Consider the following 22,443-nt stretch of genomic DNA (forward strand, 5'->3'; position numbering starts at 1 on the left):
TTAAATGTTATGTTTCCACAAGAATATTTTAATTTTATACTTTTCTTTAATAATTCAGCAAGCTAATGTTGCTTTCGATTATCCTCAATTGATTTGTAGTAAAACAACATCTACAATAAAAACAAAACAAAAACTATGAATGGAATCTGAGGATAAAGGTGACGTTTAAGGCAAGAAAATTTCATAATTTCAAGTTTTTTAGTTGTCCATTAACCAAGGAACATGATTTTAGGCCAGACTGAACCAGCAAAATAATCGAGTCTGTGTCATTGCTTATTACCAGGCAATAAAGATAAATAGATTCTGACTTGTAGATAAACACGCATTTACTTCAATTAGCCTGTGAGAATAAGTAAACATATGGAGAAAGCGGTTGCCACGGTGACCCCGAATTCCTTCTTTATGGACTACATATGGCTGGTGGACCAGCAAGAACACTTTACATGACAGTATACAGCAGTACAAAGAAAAAAATGTCACCTCATTTTAGTATATGTGATAAAATAATACATTAAATGTGTTATATTTTGTGAGTATACATCTTTAGCATTTGAACATACTTTTGCTGCTTAAAATCAATGTTTACCAATGTCCATTAGTATTTATTTATCGTTATTTTTTTAACCTACACGTCTAATAAATATCTTAAATTATGTCTCGATCTGGAGTTTTCTTGAACGATATAATGGGATGTCGGACTCCAAAAAAAGGGCACAAAAATATTATAAATCATTTATTTCATTTGAAATATAAAATATTAAATCTGTCATGAAATTAAACTGTTTTTACGTAGCAGGAATAATATAGATATTTGATATCGCCAGAGAAGATCCAAGTTGTTTGACACGCTCATGAGCGTATCCATTGTCAAGTTTTTTGACTACTACTTTCACATGTGACAGGATGAATCAAAGCGACATGAAGTTTGACGAAATGGCTCACTTCAACAAACAGTGACAAATCGTTTCGTGAAATCGAAAACAACAAAACAGCACCCAGGTTTGATTTCATTTGCCATAAGTATGAATAAAAAGTCAGATAACAGACATTGAGCCCGTATGAGCCATAAAAGGCATTGTTGAGATCCGAGTCGAGATCGACCGCAATACAATAACAAGGCAACTCTCAAAATATTCAGGGAGGGCAGACAACCAAAAATGTCTAACATGCCAGTGCAAATTATACAGTGTCATGATTTTGGCGTTCTTTTTTATTTTTATTTTCCAGCCATTCAACAAAGAAACTTATTCAAAGCTCAAAGGAATGTCGATGCGTCGTCTACTCTTCCGTGTACGGAAGAAGAAAAGAATCCCTCGTAAAATCTTCACTTATTAGCAGCGAGAATAATTGCCGAATTGGCATAGCCACACTTGGCCAATTTTGCATACATTTCATTTTTCTGAGATTGTACAATTAGTAGTTAGAATATAACTAGTTGACCGCTATGACTAGCACAATGCCAAAAAGAAATTTATCTTAGCTATCTTCGACAGTGTTTAAAATATTTAAAAATCAAGAGATTTCATCAAAATAGACAAAATTCGGAGTCCTACATGAACAGTGACTAGTACACGCGTGCATTTCGGCCACTGAACCTAAACACCTCACTATTTCATTCACAGGCAGGCCCGCTTGTGTAATTACAAATTTTGTTAAGTATTGTTTTAAAATCTATATAATGGGGCGTGGAGAATGTGGCGTTTTTTTTTTAAGCAGCTGCCTTGATCCCGTGCACTTGTGTGCATCCTGGCTGCTACTACACGCTTTAGTTCATCCACAGGTAGGCCGACAAATATAGTTATGGATTTTGTTAAGTATTGTTTTAAATCAGGTCCAGTGCCGGTTTTGGCAGGACCACCAAATATTTTTTCATGGTGGCCCGATAGGACTATTACCCAAATTAGCTTAATGTTGGACAATGAAGAATTCCAGTTTCAAGATATGTTTGAAAGTTTACATGTCTCAGATTTGCGGAAAGACATAATTCAAAATGATATCTTAATGATCAAATATCGAAGACAAATGGAAGGAATTTGCGACTGATACATGGCTGAAATCCTGTGAAGCGGTTTGTAAAATATTCAACATCACTAAGGTTCTTGCTTTGACATTAACCTAACTTTCCAGTTTGATTGGTTGAGAGTTGTGATGCGGATTCTGGCTCTAACATATACTCTGGTTTGTTAAAGACCCTGTAAAGTAAATTTATGAGATTTGTTTAATTCATGATACGTGCTTGAAGCAGGGGCACAGGCAGACAATTTTCTGTGGGGTGACCAGGGTTTCACAACATGTTAGTGAATAAAAATCTAAGAATTAAAACTCTAAGAATAAGGAATAATAACAACAAAAATGAACAATCAAAAACCAATAGTGGCGTTTAAAGAGATATTCCACTCATTTTGCCATTTTTTGCAGTCAAAAGTTAATATTATGTCTATAATTACCTCTTTTAATACTATCAATTTTAGACAATCCTTTAGCCATGAAAATATTCGGCCAATCAATAGTCACCGTTCATCTTATGAATATCACATGACCAACAGGTGAGCCATGATTGGCTGTTGCCTGAGACTTATGCGCAGGTGAAGTCATTTTCAGTCTACAGCAAGTAGAAAACTGTGTACCAGAAAAATAATTTATTAATAATAAAAATATTAACTATTTACTGCTAAAATTGGCAAAATAGATGAACTATCCATTCAACCAAGTTGTCTGAAAGCTATGGATATTAAGTTTATCATTATTCATAATTTTTGTATGACTATTTTCCACAAGACTTTTTTACATAAGAAATAACTTAAATAAGTATTTGTTGGCTTTATTTTTTTCGATTAAAATCCCAACAAAGAAAATCAAAATTGTAGTTGGTGAGCATCTCACTCTGCCCTTAATGATGGTGTGGAACTAGCTTTGATACATTGCTGCCGACATAGACTTCAAGCGGATACATTTTCATGGCTCGCGTCGTTGGACGCTCCAGGAAGTAGGATCAATTTTTCTGGGTCGTTGTGCACGTATCTGATTGACAGTTAACAATTGAGCAGGGCGTGGCGTCAGAAAATTTAGCGAACTTGTCCACACAGTTAGTCGGCCGTGACAAGCTTCTTTGAAGTGTCATTTAATAAATTCGGCCATCTTTTCACTCAATTTAGTTTGTCAGCTTTTTTTATCAACTCTTCGGCGTAGCACTTTAGATGAAATGTACTTTCACTTTACAGGGCCTTTAAAGAGGACAAGCTAGACCAGCAATTCCAGTTTGAAGACAATTGGTTCCAAGTTGTGACTTGTAGTAGTATTTCCTCCCATTGAATAATGAAATAATAATAATCAAAAGATCATTCAAACCCATTTGCGTAGTCATTTTAACTTGAAAAACTTGAACGTTAGAAGCTCAAAATCCATAGTAGTCCCTCTACTTGGCAGGAGACTAGTTAAACCAAGGCCATAATTATACACATAGCACATCAACATTAATAAAATGTCCAGCATATTAAATTAATATGTAATATAATACAAATGTGTTTCATGATCCTGTGTGGCAACATTTGGCTCCTAAAGGCAAAAATGAATCACTTTTTTTTGAGTACCAGAACCCTCAGTGATACAACTTTCCGTATAAGGCTTTTTGGACATAAACAATAAAAAAATACTCTGAATATCATATTGATCTTCAATTTTGATTAGTCCCGAGATTGTGTGAGACAAACTTAAGTTGTCCTGTACAAGAAGCTTATTCCACTTGCGAGGGTTGTGTGTCAAGTAACATTTTTTTTTACCTTATACAGTCATTCCATTGCCACCCAATAAATCATCACAGTACGTACGTCACATGCGCGTTTGAACACACGGGTTCCGCGCCAACTCCTTCAACCAGACCCATGTCCTCCGCCGTCCTTCGTTACATGCGCCCGCCCCTCACTTAGTGTCAGTCTTTCAGAGCGGGGTCAAAGGGGTCAGTTTGCAGAGCGCCCTGTCCTGTTGCTTCGTGGAAAGCGGTGGACTTTGAGGTGTTTTGACAGGTGATCGCTGCGGGCAAACTTCTTCTCACAGACGATGCACTGGTACGGTTTTACTCCGGAGTGGGAACGCCGGTGTCGAGACAGCTCGTCGGATCGGGAGAACCTGCCGGATTGGGATTTGGGACATTTTAGTGCATTTCTTCTTGAAAATTACTTGACATAGAAGATAATGCTTCACTACTTTGGTGCTAAATCATGACAGTCGTATTTGTACTACAAACAGATGACAATGAATAACACACACAATGTTATATAAAGACTTATAGAATGCTTGCTGCAGCACTTCTTTACTTGCGGTATTTACTTTGTGCCAGAATTGAATTCTGAATGTAATTACAGTAAGTTGCTGCATCCATTATTTCTGACTCAAGTTGTTTTTGTTTGACCTGACTGAACTTTTACTTTGTCTGAATGCCTTTTAGAAGCCTTTGATGTTTTTACATGCGTGTGCCTGTCTCTTTTGAACATGATAAAGATTGTTAAACCATGGAAAAAATACTTCATGTTATGAATTTTACACATGTATTTTTGGTGATACTCAATGAATAAAATCTACATTTATATAAATAAATAAATAAATAAATAAATATATATATATATATATAGCTTCCTCACACACTCTTAAAACATGCATGGCAAGTGTATTGGACATACCAAATTGTCCTTAGGTGTGATTGGATACATGAATGGTAGTTTGTCTCTGTGTGCCCTGCGATTGGCTGGCAACCAGTTCAGGGTGTCTGCAACCCTTGTGAGGGTAAGCAGCTCTAGAAAGTGCATGGGTGGACAAATACAGTGTACAGTACATGTAAGCACAACGAGATTGTTTATATTTTTTTTACTTCGAGTGGTAATTGCACACCTATTAACATTTCATTGCACATATTTATGTTATGACTCACTGAAATGCTCCGTAAGCATGCCAAATAACATCAATTCAAATTTTATGTGACAGCAATCTGAGCATCATGATGATTATATACATGTGAATTGGCCCTCATCCTTTGTGCGAAGCTGAGGAGATGGCTCAAATTTAGCGCCAACACATGATCTTCAGCACAGATCCTTGTCTATTTCTGGCCCGCCTGGCCTCTGGTTTCCATGTGCTCGTCACAGTGCAGATGTCATGACAGCGGAGGTTTAAGTGGATGATAAAGTAGCGTCCGCACATTTGAGCATATGACTTTTGTACGCGTCCCTCTAGGTCTTATTAAAGCCGTTAAGATCACATTCATCTGTAACATGGGCTGATCCCTGGAGGTTCCCTACTTTTCTCCCCGGGCGATAATTGGGAGTGATGAGTAATGGTCACTGGCGGTTATTTCCAGCCATTCCCACCTTCGACATGAATTACATAACCCGTCTTTTCATCATTTTAATGTCCCCGCAATAAAGAATGGATGGCTAGCAGAGTTCATAATGCGAAACTATTAAAAACGGAAATGCAAGATCAGAAAGTCAAACAATTTATTGGCGCGATGATTAATGTTGCCTGGTACATCCGAGCTGACTTTATAGTTAGCGCCCATACGGCTTCTTTTTACACTTTAAAAGCGATGCACTCGTGTAATTCCGTGGAGCCGCTGGAGTTGAAAGGCAGTTTGGATTTCGACCAGAATAGGCCTGTAAGGTCGTATAAAACCTCAGCTGTTAAGATTTGACTTCAGCAAGCATCAAGAGGATGAACGCTGGGTACACTTGGCTTCTTATTGTATGTTTACTTAACAAGAGAACGGCAGTAAAAGAATATATTGCAATAATTTGACAACTGACTCTAGCGTCACCAAACCTTTTGTCATTTTTCAACTTTAAATTCATAGAAAATTGTTTCTCTATATACAATGATCAAAACACACACAAAAAAACGAAAATCAACTTCACCCATAGTTTTAGAAACACAAAAACTTTTACTTGTATTATTGCAGAAGGCTACCTGATGGCAATACTTTCATTGTCATGCAAACTTTTTATATGCTATCCCCTCCTTTTGTGACGGTTTATTCATCCTGGTGGTCTTATATCGGGGAAAAAGACAAGTATATCACATTTATATAGTATATATACATCTGAACAAATATAGATTGTTGTACAATATTTCTTTTGTTTCAAATGCTTACACTGTATGTAAATGTGACTTGTTTGTGATTATGTGCTTTTATTTTGTGTAAATTTCAATAAATGACATATATTTGATCAGACAAAAACTTAAATTGAAATGAATTTAATACTTTTTGCTATACATGCATTTATCCTCATGTATTTTTTTTCTTTCTTCTTTTGCCAGCATTTATATATCTGGTGGTGTAATATCAGAGAAAAAGACAAGTTTTTTTATGATTATTGCACAATTTCTCCTTTTTTGTTTGTTACATATGCTGCATTTCTTTTTTTTTATTTACTAGTTTCATGGGGTCTTGCTGCAATGGGTTCTAGGACATAACATGAAGATGGGGAAGACCCTCTTTTTTAAAAAAAAAAAATCACCTAGACCTGAAATGTGACCTTAATCACTGGGCCACAGCTGCCCAATGACCAGAAAACATTTTGAAAATAAGTATTAATATGTTGGAGTCCCGGGTGGTTAATTCGTACAAAATTACTTGCACACGAGCCCAACAGTAGACCCCACACAAACGGTGAAGCTAATCTAGCGTCAGGTTTCGTGACTACAAGCTCAGCCATGCAGCAAAAATAATTTACTCCATTATTGACACAACAATGATTGGAGAGGCTCTGACGAAAAGAGGTGTAAAACTGTGATCCTATTTCAAGGGACAAATGGTGAAACCACATATGAGCTCCATGTATACAATCTCTGCTTCAAGCTGGGTCATGCCTCAATCATAAGAACACAAATTGCACTCTGCACGACACAACATGCATTATCGTGTTTGGCTAGCATGATAATCCTAACGCTATAAAGTCGGCTAAAATAAGCCCCAGCTCCCTATGAACAGGCCAAGGAGTATAGCAAACTCACAAGTTTGTTAAGACTGATCATGTGGCCATCTGTGTCCGGACCCTTTTTAACAGCCACACAACAACTCGTGTGAAGTTTTGCCACCTCCATGCAGCGAGTTCCAGATGCAGCATGCAAGGTCGCAAAGTTCAAAAGTGAGGGTGGCTGGAGGGCACTTGAGTCCGTACGCCCTTGGGCTGGTTGCACATAGCATACATACAGTATCAGTGTGTGGGAAACGCAGGCTTTGTGCTAGCTCTTGGCATTAATAATAACTAAGAATGTCGGAACATTTTTTGTGAACACACACACTCACCCGAAATATTACAGGTAAATCATGGAATGATTTACTGACTTTACATTTGTCGTTCTTTGGTTTACCTCACTCTGCAAAAATGTCAGCACTCCATGCTGAGGACACTTGCTGATGGATGTAATCCACTGATTATTAACCACACCTAAAACTCAATTTTCACAAATTCCCAGCGTCTGACATGATATCATAGGTAAAATTGCTCCTCAAATTAAGTTAAAAATTCACAAAACTGCTCTTCGAGGGTGGGGGGTGGGGGGGGTGGGGGGGATCCAGCCCTGTGTATATATTCACTCCCAAATTAAAAATGTACGCACACCTTGTCAACGCATCAAAAACGACTTATTCATTACCGACCATATTAATCTAAATGGGAAAATGACTGATTCAAACAAATGCAACTTAAGCACTTTTAAGTGACTACATCTCATTCAATAGCATTCCATATTATTAATAACATTAATAATTTTAATAATTGTTAGTAATGTTATGTTATGACCTCTTCAGCACATTTAAGAGATTGCCTAGCATTCCATACAATTAAGAATGATGGTTAGTAATTTCAATTATGAATAATGTTAAATTATTATTGTTTAGTAAAAGCAATGTTTAGGTCCCTAGGATTAACCTGCAAAATATATGTAAAAAAAATGTGCCACAAAATTAGAAAATTGCATTTCGAATTAGGTCGATTCACAAAACCGCTCTGCAAGAAAAAAAGAAAAATCCAGCCTTGTGTCGTAACAGTCAACTAAAATGTGCACATAGCATAACCTTGTTGATATAAACATTAAAAACAATCAATTTCATTATTTACCATATTCATCTAAACTGAATAATGATTCAAACAATTCTGGTTCAAAAACATGAGTGCATGTCATTCAGCAGCATTCCATAAAATTTAAAATTTTCAATAATCGTTATACAGTATTATTACTGTTTAATAAAAAAAAAAAAACAAGATTGCTAGTGATGTTAAAGAGAGAAGTAAGATGATGATTTATATGGAAACGAAGGTGGAGCTACTCAAGAAATACAAAGCTAGCCTAGGCTAGGCTAACCTTACTAGGGAATATGGGTGCCACTCAAAGGTAAATAAATGCTTTCTATATTTTTTATTCATGATGTTTTCTGAATGTAAACATGCATATTATATATACGCAACACTTACTATAATATTTAGGTACCAATTTTAATATATATGTGCAATTTTCATGTTTTTAGCCGGAGTTTTAAACGCATTAGCTATTTAAGATAGGTTTGGATTGCCCGCCATACTGTGAATTCACCTTACGAGCCCAACCGGGGACCCAACTGTATTCTGAGCCTCAAGCAGCAGCAGTTAGTCTGGAAACTAAATGTACACATAGTATAACCTTGGTTATACAAACATTAAAGAGAACAAATTCCATAATCATCCATTTTTGACCCTACATGTGTACAACATCTCTCGAGAATTTGTCTTTCAACAAGGTGTACAAGTCCCAATGTGACTCTCACGTGGATCAGCGCCATATCAACAAAGTTGTTCCCATTCTCCACCTTGCATTGATCTAAAGGTGTCACAATCTAAAGATAAATCGGCTGGTGTGAACGCCTGGCAACAGCGCTGTTCTTTGCCGCGACAAAGAATGCATCAGCTGACAAGCCGCTGATCGGGTGTCGGCTTGTCAAGTACATACGCCGACTTGCATGTTATGACAGTAAACTGTTTAGGTTTGAGCAAATAAGAGTTTTTATGCAGGCCAGAACAGAAGACGCTTGCAGTTATGTATGTATACCCTGCATGTGTTCAATGTTGACATGGGTCTGGTCCTGCACTACCACATCTTTGTCAAATTATAACAAACGTCAAGCATGAAGGATGCACAGGAATAAAACGAGTTGAAGTATTTGGCAGGGAGAAAATATGACTCTCTGCGAGTTCTATGTAGGGTCCCGGCCAATGAAATATGACCCTTCCCTACTCCTCGCACATTCTGAAGTCACTCTTCCGAGGACGTCCCAGTTCACCTCTAACTCCTGGCGGGGAGTAAAGGAGCAGAAAGGGAGGACGATATATTACGTTGCAATGCTGATGTCATACCAAGGTTCTAAAAGTGCACTTGTTGGCGTGACAAGCGCATTAAAATGATGGCCGATAATTCTAAATTGGAACCTAGTACGCCTCTTCCAGCATGAATGAAGCTGCTCCTGAATTATCATACGATGAAAAGAAACCTCTAAATTAGTATGATTCCAATTTAGAACAACATTACAGGGAAAATGCAACAAAAGCTATGATGGGCGCTTTCACATTTTAAAGTAGTTCACTTGTATTTCCATTTTTCTTTTTTTTTTTTTACACTTAAATGAAAGTCAAGAATGCTGACCTCAGAGGTCTTTGATTTTGAGTTCAGCCTTAAAATTAACAATGGTTATTTTTACAGTTTTTCGACAGTTGAGAATGTGGCAGTTTTAATTTAGCATTGCCTTTACTGTTCATAAAACTTTTATGATTGTCGGGCTGTTTGTAATTATTTCTATTTCCAATTTTTTTTCTCCTAAAAGTCTGACAGTGACGGCTATCTGTAAGTTGTGCTTTCTTTGTAAGAATGTTGATGTATGATAATATGGGCAAAATGAGTTTGTTTGATCCAACGACGACTGTGCATAGCATGTTAGCTAACAATTGTTCTTATCTTCATCATGTTATATCGTGCTACCCTATATGCGTTTAGCTCGTTCCCATTTTTGTATCTGCCATTTAAAATGTTCACAATAAATTTGTGCACGTGTTAGGACTCATGAGACCTCGTAAGACCACATAAGTTTGCTCCAACTCAATGTTACATACATAATGTCTTTTTACATGATGCCACTACCATGGTCAATAGCGTCATTGGGAGGAAAACACTTTAGATCGCAGACGCTGCGTGATAGTCTGAACCGTCAAATGGTCCAAATTTATTGCACATATGCATGAACCAGCATATGTGGCGCAGGTGCGTACTGATCTGCAGGTTGCAAGTTGACATTCTTTCCTTGCAAAGATGGCTTGCCTTCCCTTGGATATAGTCAAAGTATTAAAGACAAGATCTACATTTTTCCTGCTATGTATACTTTGTGTATCCTGGATCGCTGGAAAATGTACGTGTCCGTCATGAGCTAAAAACTTTGAACTTGATTCCATAATAACCTTGCGTGTGTGTGTGTGTGTGGGAAAGTGTTCACAGACAGTGAGCAAACAAGTGCAGCAACTAGCAGGGGCAAAGTCTGCATTCAGTCGACTTCAAAAGAAACTCTAATCTAATCGGAAATTTTTACCATGGTACGAAAACACACAGATAGTGGCGACACCTAGCCAGCAGTTACATAGCATAAATCCACAAATTTAGAACTATTACAAATCCTGTTTGATGATCCTTAGCCAATGTTTAGTCTCCTGAAATCAACATAAGCTGTTCCAATGTGATTCCTTTCTGGTTATTCTGACTAACTTTAGACTTGCTTGGCATTTAAAGACTATGTAAAATGAGTTTAGAGATTTGTTTCTTGAACAAATTATATATGTTTGAAGGAAATCGCTGAAAATGCGCAGTGACTAAGTACATCTAGAGCAGACCATGGAAAATCAATTTAAGAGACCCGGAACATATCTCACTTTGGATTTAATCAGCAGAGAAAAACACCCCTTTGTAATAGTTGTCAAAGTCTGTTAGTTCCAGAATTAGCCACCATTGTTTACTAGTACTGTATTGCTATCAACAGACAAAGACTGATACTGTTGTCCAATTGGGCTGTTGGCTGCGTATTAACCTGAGAACGGATGGTGCTAATTCCATTGATAAAGTGAAAATTTCCACTAATGAATCCTGATAAAAAAAAACAACAACAACAACAACAACAACACACACACGTTTCATGTAACTCGTTCCTGAAGCTCATGGAGAGTATGCCAAGAATATGCACAACAGTCAGAGCAAGGGGGTGGGGACATGGCTATTTTGAAGAAACTAGAATAAAAACATATAATCAATAAATTAATTCAAAACATAACTCCAGTTGTGTTCATTCATAGATTTGATACGTTCAGTATGGCCAGAGTGAGGTGAATTTGAAATCAGGTCCGCGAACTGTGAGGCGGACGTGCTAACCGCTACGTTACCGAGCTGCCTTCTTACTTGCCGTTTTAGCGAAATGTAATACAACCAAATGTTTTAAGAATTTATAAAAAAATTTTGACGGCCATAGTTTAACCCAGCAACAAATTATTTCTATTTGAGTTGTTTCCTTTTGGATGTACATTTTTTTGGCACTTGAAGTATGTTAGCTTGAATCTTTATTGCGGGTAGTTCTAATATTTTCAGTTGCACTTAACTCTGGTGGCATTATGTTACAAATTATGGAAATTCCTTAGATATTTTTAAGATATCGTAAAAGAATCAATGAGGAAAAAAAACACTAGGGAGCTGAAACTTCCAGCAGATGATTAAAACCTGTAAAATTTCAAAACGCAACGATCCTGACATTTCTATACAATTGCAGCTGGACGTGCGAGATTTTGTGTACAAAAATAATGATTGTCCAAATTTTGGACCATATAAAACCATTCTAATTACAATTTTTGAGATGCATTTAATAGGATTTATTATATTGATTTTTCCTGCGATTTTTGCAACATGCTGATGAGTCGCGGTCAAGTTATGTCAGAACAGAAAATTCTTTGTTGACTTGTGTTTCACCTCAAGACAGTAGGTGGTGGTAGAGACCAGTTAATGGCTATGTCTCAAAGTGTCACCATTACTTCACAGGCTACAAAGACATACCATTTTCCAATTTATTGTAGGTGTTTATTAAATTAACCTACATATGTATGGATAGATCTGATGCCACTGAACTATTTGAGTGGTTAAAGGAAAAAAAATATATATAAACATTACACCTTTAAAGTCATGTAAAAAAATTAGGAAAAAAATGCAATTTATAGTTTGCAAAGTGTGTGCACAAGGATTAAAGAGCATCAATAATATTCATTCTAAAAAATATATATGTAAAATCAACTGACAGTGTTCAAGATGACCATCATATGTGCCATAGTAAATTCAATTCCTTACTTTGTATTCACAATCTTTTTTTCATGTTGAATGATCAGTAGTGCAATATGTTTGTAACATTAACACCGATTTCATGGTGCCCGGCCAATCATTAGGCCTATTATGTAGCTTGAGAGGGGGGTACCGTGCAACTATTTGGGGCCCCTCGTAAATCATAAATAATGTGTTTTTTCTCACCTCCATCCACAACCAGGCCACGTGCATGCGAAAGGCTTTTCTCCAGTGTGCCTTCTCAGATGAGCTTTAAGGTGGCTGCTTTTGGTGTACATCTTATTACAGCCCGGAAAAGAGCACTTGTGCATTTTAATAAGGTCTGCCACCGCACTCTTCTGGTACCTCTGACCTCCGGCGAGGACCCCCGTCGACCCGTTAGCTAAACCGCCTTCCCCAAGCCCGGTGGGTTTGGCAGCGATGGGCACCGGTGCGATCCGTACAAATTTGGAGGAATTTTTGTTTGAAAATGCAATGTTGGCTGGGGAAAGCAGCTGAGGCACCAAGGCGAAGGTTTGACCCTGGATGTTGACCAGGAGCTGGGCGATCTTGATATCCGACGGAGCCTGCGTGGGTTGAGGCTTCTGCGAGTGAGGGTCTTGCATTTGAGCATCTGAGGCGGTGCAGGTTTGAGGCTCTTGTTTGATCTGGATGGGCTGGATTTGGAGGATGACCGGCACACCAGAAGCAGCATTGCTGTTTTCTCCCAACGCTGATGGAGAGCCGCAGTGTTCCTGTTTGACTCCGTCAGCTTTACTGTAAGCGGAATCCGGACTTATACAGCTCATGTCGACCGTTGATAAACTGCCCGCGTTAGGTGGATTTAGTGTCTGTTTGGTCTCTCTGCGGGAGGACAGAGGAGATTGGGCCACAGGTACAGTCTGATCTGAGTTCTGCAAGACCTCTCTGGCTAGGGTCTTTGCCCTTTGGGCCTCGGGGAACTCTGGCGCCGGCCACAGTGCCTCCTCGCTTCCATCGTCTCCCTTCTCCATCGCTACCACCATGTTCTCTTCCAAGAACTCCTCGATCTCTTCCAGAGTGGGCTGAAAGAGGAGCGCCGCAGGATCCTGCAGCTCATCCAGAAAAATGGGGAACTCGCAATAGTCCTCTTTAGCTTGGTGCTGGAGGAGACCCAGTCGCTGCTCCCTCTTTGACTCCCAAGTCAGGCCCATTGGTAAAAGCGGGGCGGCGGAAGACGAAGACGGTGAGGAGAGCAAGTTGCCGTTGGCGACGTTGGAGCTTATTGAGGTGCTCATTCCCTGTGAGAAGAGGAGATCCAGGAGGCTGTCTTGACTCTCGCCTCCGGACGAGCTCCTGCTCTCATAACTGGAGCTCAACTGGCCGCGGAATTTGGGAGACGAGGATTCCGGGCTGGAGCACAGCGAAGATCGCGGACTCGAGGAGACGCTGAGGTCATCCTCGGAGAGCCCCGGTGAAGAGGACGGCCCTTGGTAGGGCTGGTAGATGCAGGCGTCGGTCACCATGACGCCTAGGGACACTTCCTCGCTGGCATCGCGACGGAGGCTGCTGTTGTCACACTTGGATAATCTAGTACAGTACAGGAAGGTTTCCTCACCAAGCGGTAAGTGATCCACCATTCCTGTGAGGATGAATGGCAGCTGGACTCTGCTCTGCACTCAAGATCAAGTTTGGAGACTTGGCTAAATATTAATGAAAATGGTTTTCATTCTCCTGCGGAAGACAAAACAACCACAATCGTCAGTTAGCGCAGGGGCGTCCTGTCTGCTCATATTCATCAGAAAATACATGTTGTAAAGTCGGATCGTGATCTTTTGACACTGATTGCGACCATCTGATCCAAACTAGCATCATACTCTTTGGCAACTTCAACTCTGCTGTTAATGTTCTACAGGGGTCCTGCAAGCTTCACACAAATGTGGAAGCCAGTGGACTGAACATGGCCTCTGTGTATCGCCCGCAATGAAAGAAGTTCAGTGTGTGTATGAGTATAGCAGCTGGTGTGGCGTACACTGACCATGTGGAATCAGGAGTTCCCATTTCCCAGCTGCCATAAGGGAGGCAGCCACATGGCTTTTTTTTTGAAGGGGGGGGCAGTGGATACAGACGAGATAGCATCTAATTAATCTTTACAACTTTTTCATGGCACTAATCACAAGAGGGTTGCAAAAAAAGCATGGTTTTCAACGTGTCTAAAAATTCCAGTGTCCTTTAAATAGAACCGTGACGGTTTTATGATGGCTAATTTAAAGCAATAACAAGTTGCAAATGTAGGGCAGGTTGAAATGAGCGTCAATGCGCGCCATCTACTGTTCTAAACGCAAATCTCTCATCCCAACGTAAATAAGAGATCTCTACATGCGATTTAACATAATTATCACTTACACTGGGAATATTTGATATACCTGCATACGTAGCTGTTATTTTATTTTTACGAACGGTGCCTTTATTTTGTTTATAAAAGAAGCTAAGGTTTATTTTTTTTTCATTTTTCTTATAAGTAGAAATGACATAAATGCTTTATGATAATAGTTCAAGAAAAAAAATGATAGTCAAGGACAGTTTAAGAAAAAAAATTGCAAGAAATAAAAACAAGATAAACAGTTGATGCACATGGGCTCAGCAGAGTGTGGAGTAATTTGCCCGATAGTAACCTCTGTCTTGCTGAACTGTATTCAAACAACTGCAGCATGACGCAAAACCAAAACTGTGCATACGATCACCGCTTCGACATATGAACAGAGTAGTCAAAAATAAAATCAAATAAAAACTCCGTGCATTTGTTGAATTGTTTCGCGTCTGTTTACCCTTGCAAGTTGCGTGGCTTACTCTGCGGCAAATCACTACGTCACGTACACGATGCACTGCACGACGTGCGCGTGTGTGTTTGTGTACGCGTGTGTATTCTCTCACCTGTGCGTGCCGTGTGAAAAAACGAGGTTTTAACTCTCCTAAATGCAAGACGCTCTCTTCCAAACGTTCCTCCGTGCGTTATGGTGAGCTCACTCCGCGGGTGTGTGCTTGGCGCATTATTCTCTCTCTCTCTTTCTCTCTCTCTCTCTCTCTCTCTCTCTCTCTCTCTTGCTCGCTCTCTCACACTCAAGCACAAGCACACAAAAACACAAATGTACACGCATGCACACACATGCTCACACTCCCCACTCTCGCTTTCTCATTGGGCTGTGCACTTGTGTCACGTGATCTCTTCTGGCCGTGTTGTGGGTTCGGTTTGTGAGGGCTCGACTGCTCCGTGCGTCGTCATTGGTTATTTGCTTGTAAAAGGGGGCCGGCGTGAGGGAATGGCGTCAATGGAGGGAGTGAGAGGCTGGGTCATGTGCAGAAAACAAACACGAACATGACACTTACTGTTGTTGTTTTGTTCCTATTTGGATCTAGAAAAAATATCCAGGGTATGGACTTGACCTCATTCCATTCCTGTTTGGCTCCAGATGAGACGAACAGAAGGAATTATAAGTATTTAGCTGAACAAACGTGTACACATTGGCCATGGCAAAGGAGGACTGAAAAAAGACTGATGTCATTTGTATTCACGATCAAATAACAAGAAACGTAATTTTTTTGAATTTGGTAATGTAACATGCACAGAATTGAAAAGCGAATTCTTTCACAGCCCTTCCTCTTCTGTACTCCGAGAAACACGATCTGGTTTACAATCCGTCTGTCGTCTTTTTATACAGGACATGATGTTCCAGTTTGACCGCCAATGTGTTTAGGTTGGGGGGGGCGGTAGCCATATGACATGTATAAAGAAATTGCACCCTTAAGACTTTTTAAGAGCTAATGCTGGTAAGTACAACAAACATTTTAAAATGGATGGATTTTTAATCTTTTGTCAGCAAAAAGAGATGTTTGTAAAAATCAAAACATAAAAAAATGATCATGTAAATGACATTACCGTTGCTTGGTGCCACTATATGCAGAAATCTAAATAACATATATATACTTTATTTTTTCAAATCTGATAAGTATCCATAATATATATATATATATATATATATATATATATATATATATATATATATATATATATATGCGCTACATTTCCTTTGTGTGATTAGTTGCCATGATCTCTATAAAAAAAAAATAAAACAAAAACTTTGTGTGCACACTCCAAATTATCAAAAGGGGAGTTCTCGAGAACAAATATTTATCTTACGTTAAATTCTGAATACATTTCACCCTAAACGATAATATTGAATCGCAGTTTAAACAAAGTAAAATTTAAAAGTAGGATTTCCACTTCGAAGAAAGTACAATATTCACATTCAATCCAAGTTTAATTTAGACTGTGTTTATACTGGGACCAAATCTTGTCTTTATTTTATTTGATCGTAAAATGTTAGGCAAAATGTACTTTCTCGCTGTTTGCCATCCGTCAATAAATGATGGACAAGGGTCGTTCGCATCTGAAAATAGATTTTGTATCATTCTTTTACGGGGTGTTCAATGGTGTCTTTGCGCACTGCCATAACTGCACTTGATGTAATTGGTAATAGTTGTCCTCTCAATTAAAACGCGCCAGCAGGTCTAAGGCAACTCTGCCAATGACAACATTTGAGTTTCAAAGGAGTGTTTGTAATTGCTGCTGTAAATCAGACGATCACGGCTCATTAATTCGCCTTCGGAAGCTCTACAAGGCGTCTTTTGCTCAAATGTCTCAAAAAGAAGTGTTCATTGGGCCTCAAGTCAAACCTTGGTGATAACTCTATGAGGTTATGTTGTTCTCACATTAATAGGGCCTTGTCTATTATTTGTAGATTTGTAATACTTATTGCTATGGAGTTTTATGTTTTGGTAGCGTTATTATCGTTTTTTTAATCCATCTATCAAATACTTGTTTAGCACTGAAGCTTTTCCCGTACAGTTCAGAGCAAACCAGTGAAATTATAGGCAGCTACTTGCAAATGGGAACCAGCGCTAACCTCTCCACCATTGCAAGTTTTCGTGTGATTTTAGCACAGTAAAAGTCCTCTGCAACAAAACCTGCATGTACAAAAATACCCCCCAATGTAAAAAAAAAAAAAAAATACATGCATTTAATTTTATTTCATCAAAACATTTTACGCCTTGTTCCCATGTAAATTGCTTCAAAATTTGAGTAAATTTACATTTATGACTGAAATACAGGAGTAAAAATAGAAGAATTTACCTTGTGATTAATGTATTTTACTTTTTCGACCCCTACAATTGAAAAATTGACGTTTATGCGCTGTATAAGGCGCACCAGACTATAAGGCGCACTTTCACCTTCTGAGAAAATTGAAGGCTTTTAAGTGTTACTTATAGTGCAAAAAAATACTGTAGATTCAAAAATTCTAATTTCTCCCAAGTGTTTTTACACAGACTCCTCATCTCTCCCCTACGTGGTGCTCCCCCGGAGTGGTTTACGGTATTTGGATCACGGTATTCCTTTTCAGACGAATCAGAAAGGTGTTTGTACCGATGAACTTCTTTAAGCAATAGTCTGTCCGCCATGTTGTTCTATGGTAAAGAAATTCCGGGAGATACGCAAAATCTTTCCCGTGTAGACTCCGTGCAGAGGGGCGTGGTTGCCAAAATAACAATTTTCAATGTCAAAACTCGCGGACGTGTCAAGCTTAAACCAAGTTTACCACTTGGAGAGAGGATAAAAGTAATAAAGATGAAAGATGGATGAAGCAAAGTGAAAGACGTGATACAAGAAAGTGATGTAAGTATGAAAATATGTGGTTTCTTTTTCAATGGTGGTATGTTGATGGTGATAGTGACATGATGGTATTACAATTCAAAAATTGCGAGTCTTGAGGAAGAGTAAACTAGCTGGTAGGAACCACTGACGTGAATCGAATTTGATGTGGTTTTTAATTCAGTCTCTGTCAGAGGGTGCATTCTGTTGGATTCCATTACAGATTGCAGATTTCAGAATTCTCACAACAGGATTCTTATTGGATCCAATTGGATAGTGCATTTGTACTTAATAAAGTGTCCAGTGAGTGCATATTACTTACCGTACTTAGTTATGTAGTGCCAAAAGGTAAACAGAGGTTCTTTTTCCTGCCCAACAAATGAATTGGTACCAGATGGTGTGTTCACACTTGCAAATACCGACAAATAGGCGTGTTATGTAAGGCACACATGGAATTAATGAATCAAAGTGAAATATCCCCTTTGGTAGTGCTTGCAAACTGCCAAAAGTTAAATGGGAAAAATGTGGGCATCCTTGGTGTATAAAAATGATCATGAATACAAAAGAAATCTGACAGGGAAGTATTGTGATTCAGGATATTGGTAATGGAAGTATTTGTACAATTTCCGACCATTAAAATGAAATGCTAATAATCTGTTGCATGCTGATTTTATATTACAGCATATTATACAACTGCATAATTCACACCATTCAACCTTGGGATGTAGACTCCTGTTGACTTCCCATATATATATATATATATATATATATATATATATATATATATATATATATATATATATATATATATATATATATATATATATATATATATATATATATATATATATAAACTCCTTTCATGTTTTCAAAACTTTGTTTGGGATTGGCATAAACAACACTTTTTTTTTTTTTTAGCAGCAGGGATCACTATAACTGTGACACAAGATAATAAGAACTAGTCCAGCACGGCACAGCGATAACCACAGGAATACATCTGGACAATAATTAAACCCCGGCAAACATTAACATGGCTAGTTGACATAGTCATAAACAGACAGTGCATCCCATTAGACATTTTGAGAATTTAATGGATGAAAATCACCAATCAGGTGTAGGAGCGATGCCTGATGATATGACGTTTATGAATAACTCAAAATGTTCAGGGGCATCAGCCCTTTCCATACATATATACAGTGGGCCCCCGTGTTACGAGATTAATCCGTTCCGCGAATGGGCTCGTAAGACGAATTCACCAAATGACTGGCAATCCAAACTTATGTTAAATAGCTAATGCGTTTAGAAATAGTATAGTAAGTGCTACGTATATACATATATATATATATATATATATATATATATATATATATATATACATATATATATATATATATATATATATATATATATATATATATATATATATATATATATATATATATATATATATATATACATATATATATATATATATATATATATATATATATATATACATATATATATATATATATATATATATATATATATATATATATATATATATATATATATATATATATATATATATATATATGCGAGTCTATATACATTCAGAAAACATCATAAATAAAAATAAAGAAAGGATTTATTTACCTTGTGTGGCGCTTGTTATGTCCATATTCCTTAGTAAGAGTATCCTAAGATAGGCTAGCTTCGTATTTCTTGATTATCTCCAGCTTGGTTTCCTTTTAAATCATCTTCTTACTTCTCTCTTTAACATTACTGGTAATCTTGGGACCCATGGCTAACCCATTCAAGTTTGAATTAAGCAGTAAAATGCACTATAAATACGGTTTTGTAAACACTCGCAATTGAACAAAGCTTTACTGTTCCGCCATTTTGAAATGAGTGAGGCCGACCAATAGCAGACCAGCATTGTAGTGACATGTTGCAGGGAGGCAAGCTTGACGGCAACTGTAAATAAGTGTAATTACCTGCAACACAAATACAGCCAAGCCCCTAGGGTCATGACAGTAGTTTTTGTGGCAAAACCGGGAAAATACCATAAGGAGGGGATGAAAAAACTCAGTATTTCACGTCGCAACATGAAAAAAAAAACGTAAGCCAGGGACGCTGCAACACAGGGGTCCACTGTATATACATTTTTTTTTTTTGGGGGGGGGGGGGGGGGGGGGGGGGGGGGCTCCAAGCCCCTTTTATTACAAAAATAGTAAAAAATGCGGCAATAGCAAAAGTAACTACTATGTATATTTATATATTTCTGAAATGGAAATAAGAATATTCATTGTGTCATAGAGTATTATGACTTGAAGACTTTTTGTATTATGGGAGTCCAGGTTAAGCCAATCATCTAAGTTATTGAAAGGCTTGCAAATGTCTTAAATTGGCTGCTAGTGCCACTCTGTTGTGATTGTATGGGGTTTCAACACAAAACTTTATTTTCTTTTGAGAGGATTAATGCAAAAATTAGGGGGAAATGCATAAATAAACATTACATTTTCAACATGTCCAAATTTGATATTTCCAATAATTGGCAGTAAATGAGCCCAACATGGGCTAAATTTGACACCTATAAGGTTTACCACTCGACCTCCCAATGATGATGACCATAATTTAGCCTCCAGGAGTTGGATCAAAATTCCCCCCATGGGTTAAATATGCAAATAATGTCAACAACATGCTGACAAAAATGGCTGAAAAATCACTATAAAATTTGCTCCCAGGTTTGGAAGTGGCCAAATGGGTGGCCAGAGTGTGACAATCCTTGGCTACCAAAGAGCTCCGCCCCCAGAGCAGGTGCAGCATATGTCAACTTCGATTAGCACATGAGCTGTTGGAGAATTGTTTTGACCCTGCGCTGGCAGCTGAATTCAAATTATCAGCAGGTCATCCGGAGTCCATGAAGTAACCAGAAGAGTAAGGGTGGGATTTACGGCTCTGGATTTTGCAAGAATTAGAAAAAAAAAAAAAAGGGCACACAAAACCTGCTTGTGTGAGCTCCATGTTCTCCTAAGCAGCAGACACCAGCAGTAAACACACAGTGCACGAATGTATAGCAACATACATGTTTGCCATGAATATAATGTACAACATTCCTTCGCATAGAATTCTCAGTCCTCACCTAAAATTCTTACTTTTGGATTCTGTCTTTAAAGGCATAATTGTGACTATGTTCTCGGAATTTATTCTGAAAATTCGGACTTTAATGTCAGAGTTCCCACTCTGCCAAAATTGTGCTGTTTCATCAATGTTGAGAAATTTTGACTTTATTCTCAGAATTCTGACACCCAAATTTAAATCCAGCAACAGTCACAATAGCCAAATCTAAAAAAAAAAAAAAAAAAAAAATCTTCAACATTAGTAAAAAAAGCACACGTTCTTGACTGCTGAAATGTGGGTATTTTATTTTTTCACAAACACAAATAACAACGCATCACATAGCTGTTCTTTTTCAAAGTCAATAAGTGCAACATAAAATGAGTGTGAGGTTAGGCACGTTCTACCTCTTCTGAAAGCAATTCAAATTTAATTGTTTCTGCACACACACACAAAAAAGAGCCACTTTGAATACTTTGTACCGCTGTCTGACTGCCTGGCTCCGTTTATCTTATGAAATGGATTTGCGAAAGTCACATGACTGTGCCTGAGGACGACATCTCTCTGATGAGCCAAAACAAATGAATTATGCAAGCAAAAGATAGCTAAAAAAGCACGAGTAAGTCTAAAGTAACACAAAGGTATGTTAATGCCACCATTAAAAGTAGCATTTTCGAAGTACTAAGAAAAAACGAAAACTACTAAGTGTGTTGTTCAGCTGACGTCGTCATTGCCCCATGAGCTGGAAGTGTCATGTGATTAAATCTGCCGGACTAACTGAAATTAGATTATCAAATGCCTGAAGAGGGAGGCAAAACTACACAAACACTAGCCAACTCTTAGAGGCCATGACAAGTTTATTATTTCGGGTGGTTTGATATTGAGCGCCAAACAAAAACAAAAATCCACACTAGTGCTTCACGAGGCTTCATTTTCCCTTTGGTACTTTCATGTAGTTTTGTGACTGTCCCTTGAAAATGCCATAAAATTGTCAAGTCACAGGCACAGAAAATCGGTGTGACTGTTATCCATGAAAAAAGTTGTTGATCCAATATTTGAATGTTTGGCTTTGAAGGAGGTCATTCACATATAAAAATTGCCCATATGGCATAATCCTCCAACTTGAAAAAACAACGACACCCTCCCTGTGCCTTTAAGATCTCAGACAGCTTAGATGGCTTTTAGTTAACGCTCGCACATCTCATCCTATTTGATGGATTAAGTCTGCTTGCCTTTTACCTAGATATTTTACCATCAAGGCGTAAAATTATCTAGAGCAGGGCTTCATGGAGAAACAT

The 22,443-nt window shown here is 38.0% G+C and overlaps 1 protein-coding gene across 1 annotated transcript; it reads right to left on the bottom strand.

Annotated features, from left to right (window-relative positions):
- Positions 1 to 720: 720 nt before the first annotated feature.
- klf15 (Kruppel like factor 15) lies at positions 721 to 15,400 on the bottom strand. The gene is made up of 3 exons (XM_088408995.1): positions 15,274 to 15,400; positions 12,568 to 14,073; positions 721 to 4,125 (listed from the first exon to the last, which is right to left on the bottom strand). Exons 2-3 carry the CDS (start codon positions 13,977 to 13,979, stop codon positions 3,957 to 3,959), a joined length of 1,581 nt encoding a protein of 526 aa, XP_088265121.1. The 5' UTR covers positions 13,980 to 14,073; positions 15,274 to 15,400; the 3' UTR covers positions 721 to 3,956.
- Between the last annotated feature and the right edge of the window lie 7,043 nt (positions 15,401 to 22,443).

Source organism: Hippichthys cyanospilos, chromosome 2, assembly GCF_059441005.1.
Source record: "Hippichthys cyanospilos isolate Australia breed blue-spotted pipefish chromosome 2, RoL_Hcya_1.0, whole genome shotgun sequence".
Classification (NCBI taxonomy): domain Eukaryota; kingdom Metazoa; phylum Chordata; class Actinopteri; order Syngnathiformes; family Syngnathidae; genus Hippichthys; species Hippichthys cyanospilos.